Source organism: Trachurus japonicus, chromosome 5, assembly GCF_045865225.1.
Source record: "Trachurus japonicus isolate A0001 chromosome 5, Traja_1.0".
NCBI lineage: Eukaryota > Metazoa > Chordata > Actinopteri > Carangiformes > Carangidae > Trachurus > Trachurus japonicus.
The window spans coordinates 32,894,136-32,902,576 of NC_140911.1; the positions used below are offsets into that span (position 1 = coordinate 32,894,136).

General features: G+C 44.1%; 1 protein-coding gene across 1 annotated transcript; it reads right to left on the reverse strand.

The window, feature by feature from the left end:
- Nucleotides 1–1,482: 1,482 nt before the first annotated feature.
- Nucleotides 1,483–7,171, reverse strand: alas1 (aminolevulinate, delta-, synthase 1). The gene is made up of 11 exons (XM_085777562.1): nucleotides 7,023–7,171; nucleotides 5,614–5,851; nucleotides 5,272–5,454; nucleotides 5,027–5,173; nucleotides 4,462–4,681; nucleotides 3,755–3,939; nucleotides 3,463–3,642; nucleotides 3,188–3,352; nucleotides 2,365–2,633; nucleotides 2,077–2,239; nucleotides 1,483–1,817 (listed from the first exon to the last, which is right to left on the reverse strand). The coding sequence occupies exons 2-11, from the start codon at nucleotides 5,819–5,821 to the stop codon at nucleotides 1,657–1,659; spliced, it is 1,881 nt and encodes a 626-aa protein (XP_085633688.1). The 5' UTR covers nucleotides 5,822–5,851; nucleotides 7,023–7,171; the 3' UTR covers nucleotides 1,483–1,656.
- Nucleotides 7,172–8,441: the final 1,270 nt, after the last annotated feature.

Consider the following 8,441-nt stretch of genomic DNA (forward strand, 5'->3'; position numbering starts at 1 on the left):
TATAAGTCATGGGATGGCTACAAAGAAAAAAAAATCCAACTCACTAAACATTCCTGGTGCTCAGTTAAATCCACCATCAATGGAAGGAGTTTGGCACTTGTGTAAATCTGCCAAGCTTGTCGTCCTCCCAAACTGAGTGACCAGGCAAAAGGAGTTACAGTAAAGGCTTCAGCGGCTGAGATGCGAGAGATTGTGCATACAACAACTGTATGCAGGTTCTTCACCATGGGAGAGTGGCAAAGAGAAAGCAACTCATATCAAACAAATCTCAATTGGAGTTCGCCCAAGGGCATGTGGGAGACTCCGAGGTCTTCAGTCTATCTGATGAAACAAAAGTTTAGCTTTTTGATTATCAAACTGGATGCAATGTTTAGCAAATACCAAACACACCATCCCCATCATGGAGCATGGTGCTTTATACAGTGTGCGGACTTCACTCTTTTCTCCTAAGTTTATTTAGTTTTTTAGTCCTGCACCTGTAACACGTTTGGATGTGCGTGCTTTGTGGGGATGCTTCCCAGCAGTAGGCCCTGGAAGGCTTGTAAAACTAGAGGGATAAATGAATGCAGCAGAACATTGCCTATCCTGGAGGACAATCTGACCCAGTCTGCAAGAGAGCTACAACTTGGGAGAAAATGAATTTTCCAACAAGACAACGACCCAAAGCATACTGTTGTGTGCACGTCTTATTACTTAATTAGAATGCATCCTGAATTGAACCATTACTTGAAGCATCTCTTTCTACTCGCTTTATTGTTCCAACCGTAGATGAACAACAGCCTCATGGCTTCCATAACACTTCCTGTGCACGTGTGCGTCACTGCTCACGTGATCAACATAAACCAATACATGACACATACAGCAAAAGCTACACAGAACCAGTTTATAAATGTTCTAGAGTGGCCGAGTCAAAGCCCAGACCCTAATCCAATCGAGAATTTGTGGCTGGACATGAAAAGAGCTGTTAACACCCGAGCAACCCGAAAGACCTTGAGCTGTTTGCAAAGTTAAGTAAGGACAAATGTTAGATGTGCAAGCCTGATCGAGAGCTATGCATACAGACTCAGTGCTGTGAGGTGAGATGCATCTACTGAACACTAACTTTTTTTATGGCTTTTTCACCTTTAATCACAGGATAGTGAGGACCATAGCCTCAACACATGGGGCTCTACCAACTGAGCTAAACACACACCTACTAAACACTAACTTGAAGGGTGTGATTATTTATGCAATGACTTATTTTACAGTATCTTGTTTTAAATGATTGACATTACTTTGTAAAAATCTGGTTTAACATTAAGGAGTTTAGGGGGCAAAAAAAGCCAATTTGTATTGATCATGATTTCATTTATAAAAGCAATGAATGAGGAACATCCAAGGAAGGTGAATACCTTTCGACACTGTACATCTTTTTTATCGAAACTGCAAGACTATATTTTTGGTTTCTTGAAAACAAAGAAAAATACAAACACAGACGTTCACTTTCCTCCCATATCTTTTATTTGGAGCATATATAACATCTGGACATAGAACATCTTAAATAATATGTGTACAAGGACTTATCAAAGATAATTAATACATTCCATGACAGCGACAGGGGAATGGGTGATGTGTGTGAGTGTATGTGCCGTCTCGAGCCTGCAGTGATGGGTAGTGTTATGCGCAGGCTGAGATAGGGTGGCTGAGGCCGCTGAAGTAAGACTTTTCCCGCTCGCTCATCACCTCGAAGTGCAGCGGCTGTTGACAGAATGTACACTCTGCCGATGAGTGGGGCTTCAGGTCCAGGCCCACCTCCTTCCATGTGTGCACCAACCTCTCTGAGGAGAGAAAACACAACAACAGAGGTCAGGGAGATGAAGTTATGAGTTACACTTACAATAAAGTTATTAAAACGTATCATTTAATGCCACAACTTTGACTTTAACCTTTCAAAAGAAGAGTGAAAGCATGAGATAATCATATCATGATTAAATCAAAACCACAGTCAAACAAGCTTGAGCTGCTTGATAAAATAAAATGTAATTCATTTTCAACGCATTGCATTTCCACAGCATCAGGATGATCACGTCATCTTACCAACAAAGTATTTCATCATCTCAGGGGTGTGGTGAGGTGTTGGAGCGATACGCAGGAGCTCCTCTCCCCTGGCAACGGTTGGATAGTTGATGGCCTGGACGTAGATGTTGTGGCGACTCATCATGATGTCACACACCTCGGTGTTTTTCTCTGCGTCTGACACCTTAAAAACAAAAAATGCACTGTGATTAATAGGGAGTGACCGGAGAGACAGACTGAGCACTTCTTTGTGTGGGCCGAGCCATCTCTTTGTTTATTTGAACGCCATTCAGCCAAAAGAAAACGTACCCGGACTGGGATGATGTGGCTGGGGCAGTGCACCACGGGCAGCCCCGAGTCCATCAGCATCTGTCTGAGCAGCTTCACGTTGCGCTGGTGTTTGCGTCTCAGCGTGCGACCCTCTTCTCCTTTCAGAACCTGGATGGACTGCCGGGCTCCGGCCAGCAGCATCGGGGGCAGCGAGGTGGTGAAGATGAAACCGGCGGCGTAGGAACGAACCGTGTCCACCAGGGCAGAAGTGCTTGCAATGTAGCCGCCCACGCAGCCAAAGGCTTTGCCTGGAAGGAGACACGACAAACAGATGGTTATCCTTCCATTTTATTTAATGAATAGAATCAGAGACATCATTTTGTTTCCTTTAAACCAACAATCTTGTTTAAAAAAAGTCACCACAATGCCCTTAAGTGGTCAATACACAGACTAGATCTCCCTGAAATGGCAGCTGCAGGAGAACACGAGCTGCAGAGCTCTCAGTTAGAAATAATTGTCCCTTCAGCTTGACAGCGACACACAGAGACAGAGAGTAATTCAATAAGAGCGCAACAAGAGCCCACCGTCTCCTAGCAACAACAGAGCTGCTCCAGCTTCTTTAAGCCCGCAGGCATATTTGTGACACAGCTGAGGTCTGATCCCCGAGTATCACAACAAATCAGGCGAAAACAGGATTCCTAATCGCTACGAGCAGTTTTCCGTTTAATAAATTGAATCAAATCACAAATGCAAGATCAGTTCCCTGATAGAAAACGAAGCAGGAGTTCAAGCTCATTCTGGTCTGGTTTGAGAGTCAAAATGTTGAACTATAACATCACCAGAGTAGAGATTACATGCTGACCTAGTGTCCCTGAGATGATGTCCATCTTGTGCATGACACCGTCCCTGTCTCCTATGCCCCCTCCTCTGGCGCCGTAGAGGCCCACGGCGTGAACCTCGTCGACGAAGGTGATGGCGCCGAACTCGTGGGAGACGTCGCACATCTCCTCGAGTGGACACACAGCGCCTGCATTGAAGAAAAGTGAAGTTCAGCCATTAGACAAAGCGCGGAGACAAATATTGGGTATTTTAATCTGTCATCGTGATCAGTGATCAGTGTGAGCATCCTGAACTAACCATCCATGGAATGGACCGTCTCAAAGGCCACGATCTTGGGTTTGGTGGGGTCTCCCTTCTGCAGCAGCTCTCTCAGATGGCCGACGTCGTTGTGGCGGAAAATGAACTTCTTAACGCCGCTGTTCCTAATCCCCTGGATCATCGAGGCGTGGTTGCCTGCGTCGGAGTAGATCTCACAACCTAAAGCAGTTCAGAGAGCAGGTTGAGTTTGCATCGAAGTGACCGTTTCACACATGAGCAGCCGTTGTTTAGTGACAAACTGCGCGTGGAAATGTCAAACCCTGGCGTGTACCTGGCAGCATCTTGGCGAGGGTGAAGAGGGTAGAGTCGTTGGCCACGAAGCAGGAGGTGAAAAGCAGCGCAGCATCTTTCTTGTGGAGGTCGGCCAGTTCGTGTTCCAGTTCCACGTGGAATTTACTGGTCCCAGAAATGTTCCTGGTGCCTCCTGCTCCAGACCCGTGCTTTCGTAAAGTGTCCCTGGAAACAGAGGATATAATTAGTTTAACCTCATCTGTTGTCCGTGTCGCTAACGGGAAAAAAAATGGTGCCAGATATAAGAAGAGGAAGACAACAATATATGAGAAAAAAAAACAACACACTAATTAAAGCACAGGAGTTGCAAAATAGCAGCAACACCTTCAGTCAAGGTGTGAATTAGTAACAGATCTGGGCAAGCTCAAACATGAAGCACAAAAACACAGGGCCCATAAGGTTTAGGTGTATACGAAGGCCAACTAACACTCCACACCCACACAGGAAAAAGACTGGGTGTCAGGTTCTAGTCAATTATTACTGCTGTTGTGTCTCAACTTTTCTCAGGCTCTTTTGTTCAGAGCTCTGCACTCCCAGTGGGACAAAAGGTGAAGAGCAATCAGAGTGAAGGGACACGCAAGAAAAATATTTTTCCTATTAGACGTCAGCACATCTGAACCCGAGGGATTATATCACGGGATTGTTTCTTCCTACAGCACACACACACACAACCGCCTCAATACTCACATGATAGACCCGACAACCCGAGGGTGACGGCTCATGCCCAGGTAGTCGTTGCTGCACCACACCGACACCTCCCTCTTCTCCGCCAGGGAGCCCGTGAAGTCGTCGGCCATGGGGAACTCGCTGGCCAGGCGATTCACCGTCTTAAACACGCGGTAGGTGTGGTCACTCTTCTTCTCCTCTATTTTCTTCTCAAAGAAGTCATCATAATGGAAGCGGGACACTGTGAGAAGAGGAAGACAAAAAAGGGTTGCTTAATGTGGCTCAACACTTGTTGCATTTTGACGGATGAAGCAATTTCCAACATGATGAAAGGCTCAGTTTATCTTATCCAAAAATATCCGAAATATATTCGTCCCAAAAACAAAACAAAAAAAACGTACCGACACTTGCAAAGAACACGTCAAATATTACGTGGGAATTGAAAGAATAGAGTACAGTTGTTTCAAATACGATCGCTGTCACAGCATGTTTGGTCATTATTCACGCCGATCAAACAGGAGTGGCTGTTCCGTCTCATTTGTTTTCTATTAGAACACCTTGTTACAACATCAAAATAAAAACGTACTGTTGCCTTGCAAGTTGTCCTGCAGCAGGTGGGAGACCATTTTAGGACGCTGTTTCAGGAGAGTCCTCATTAGATTTGCCGGCTCCCGCCCGCTTCCTTTGGAGGCACTGGCCAAGGACGGCTTCTTCAGCTGGGCAGGGGACACCTCTAAAGAGGGCAAAGGGAGGAGAAAAACAAAATAGCAATGAGTTCTGCACAAAAAAGAAAAGCATATAGGTTGGTACATTTTTCTAAACAAACCTTACCTTTCTGGACAGTACGGACTTCCTGAACATCCTCTTGGAACTCCATGCTGACCTGGCGGACCACGCTGCTGTTCTTCTGTCCCATCTCAGCAGCCAGGAAGGGGCATTTTGAGGCCACTGCCTGGCCCGAGGGGGGGGCTGGGTGACCAGCAGGCAGCTTGGGCTTCACTTCTTGTTTGGGGGCTGAAAGTGGCCAAAAGGAGTTTTTTATTTTATTTTATTAGTTTATTTCTCCAAGCAGCATCATGTGTAGTAATAACTTAGTAATTAAACCGACTCAGATATTTCATTTGTTAATAGAGTACATTATTCATTCAAGTTAAAAAGGTCTGCCACTCTCACCTTCAACAGCAGAAATGGTGTCCTCGGTCTTCTGGTGGGAGGAGGATGAACAGAGGGCCCGCACCATAGCAGGGGCCATCGGCTTTGAGGCCAGCTCCATCATGATAGGGCATCGCTGGGCGTACACCACCATGGACTTTTTGGACTGCTGGAAGAAGGTCTGCGGCACACGACCCAGGAACGGACATCGTCGCAAGATCACATCCATAATCAGCAGTTGTGATGATTGTCAGGAGATCTAGAGAGGACAGTTAAGACATCACTGAAACATGTGCTGTGGACGGTTTTGTAGACCCAAGAGAATAAAGTATAAATTTTTTTAGCCTTTGCATTCAAAGTATCTCAGTCATTCACACACAGTAACTCAACACTATACTGGGCACAATTGATCAAACATTCACAGTGACATATTCTTGAAATAATCAAATAAAATCTAGATTTAAAAAATGGTCTCTTGATCAGTCGATAATGGATATTTCCATTTGTAAATAATCCGTTTATTATTTTCACAAATTATACATTAATGTTGATGTATTTGTCCGACAGTGGAGAAAACAGTATATTTTCTCTGCAGACTGATCATCAACTACTGCGCTTACAGCAACAGATATCTCATCACGACAGCGTAATAACTGTTTAAATAATTCTGTTTGGTTGCGAAACACCGAAAACTACATGTTGCCGTCTCTCCCTGCTGTACCCGACCCTACCCCCCCAACCTGACTCCGGTCTACACATTCCTGGACAGAGTCATCACTGCCATACTTTCCCACAACTCCAACTTCTTGGAAAAGGGGCCAGGGGCAATACAGGGAAGACGCGTGGATGTATATGTAACCAATTCTATCCAAACCTACATGAACAGGGTGTTTTCATTATAAATCCAAGCACACTGGCTGCTGAGTTTGTCCTCTAAGAACTCACACCACGAGTCGTGACTGCAATAGAAAACCTCCACTGAAAAATATACCCTGAAAGATTAAGTGCGAGCTGATTGAATAGACCGAGAGCCTTTTGATAATCCATATTAGCCAATACCGAGGGAATAAAAAAAAATACAGACTTTGAAACACCCCAGTATCTGATGGTGTTAGAAGCTCGGCGACAACAGCCACAGTTAGTTTGCAAGCGCTCATAAGCCGATTGAGTTGGCCTTGACTGGCGAGGGAGTTTAAGGTTATTACGGTTTCTGAGATCAAGAGTCACGCCTTACTGGTTTCTAACATTAGTAATAAAATTATATATTTCACAGAAAGTGTTTTTGAAACGTTGCTCTTAGACAGGCTGAGCCTTCGCCCGGCCACTGGTGATTTCTGCCGGGTGACCGGTCTTAACATTAGCATGGCTGCTAACATTAGCTCAGCAGCCAGAAGGAGTGGAAAAGATGCGGAACACGGGAAGATACTTACCACTGAATAAACCGCACACTTTCGGGAAAAATCCTCTTTATCGGGCCGTGTAAGTTACAGGACGACAGAAGTGGAGTTGGCCCACTGTGGTGTCTGCTTTGAGGCCGTGAAGGTGATGAGTGCTTCGTTATCCTGCACTGAGGACGAACGAAAAGGACGAGGACGTGCCTGCGCTTATAAGGGCTTACCGGACGGAAGTCTCTCGAGGAGATCTCGCGAGACGTTTACGTCAGACAACATACTAAACTAAACCAGCCATATGAGTCAAACACGTGATCAAACACTGCTGTCTTAAGTAGGTTATTTTGCACGCTTTAATTGAGGTAAAATGACCACGGGGCCACAGCGTAGAATTACTTCATTAGTTCAAAACCTCATGTCTTTACATTATCACCAGTGAGTAAAAAATAAAGACCCCCTTTGGTCGGTAAATGATCTGGAAGGACAAGGAAGGTAGCCTAATAGTGCCAGTGTGTAGATACAGTCTTTAAACAGTGACTCTCCTTCCTTGTAATATCTATTAATGGTTTACAACACACTATAAAGTAGTTGTAAACAGATGCCCCCTACATGTTAATGCATTCACTGACAGTGGATGCTGCTATATTAACAGATAGTCTAACAGACCTTATTTCTGGGTGGCAATGTGCCATCATGTACAGTAGTAGGCTACTGTTAGTTGTTTGTTAATTTATTCTACATGTTTATGACTACATGTGGCAGACTAATATATTATAACATCTCAAGTGGAGTGGCATACAGCATAACATAGAACTCAAGTCAGGTAGTAGTAGGCCTACCTTATTATGTGTAGCTACTGAAATGAATGGATGTGTTCAGTAGGCCTACTTGAGTAAAAGTACTTACTGTAGTTTATTTACAACTCAGTTTCTTTGTATCAAGATGTCTGAGTGTAAAAAATATACTTGATATGTTTTGGTTTCCTTTTAGGTGTTTATTGTACAAAATAACCTGTGGGAGTTTGTCAACAATGCTGACGCGTTATGGAATGGGGTTCACAATTGACATACTCCCTCAAATATTGTGTGGCTAACTTAAACACAGCCTGGGAGCTTTAATGGATGTAGCTGTAGGGACTTGAAAGAGTAGCCTGGATTTTCTACACACTTGTGACCTCTGGTGTTGAAAAAGAGAAAATGAATCTGAGCGGGTTCTTCCTCATAACACATGGAAAAATTGTAAATAATTGTTTTGTTTTGTTTTTACAAACTATCTGCTGTAGGCTTTGTCTCAATTTAGTTAGAGTTTACATGAAGTCAAAATTCAGAATGCATAGTTGTCAGTTTATTCAGTTAAAATATAGTTTAACACAGAAGAAATCCCACTAATGACCTAGCTGTTGCTGTCTATTATTTTTCTGCCATCTCATATAAATACTGGAGACAAAACCTTTAAACA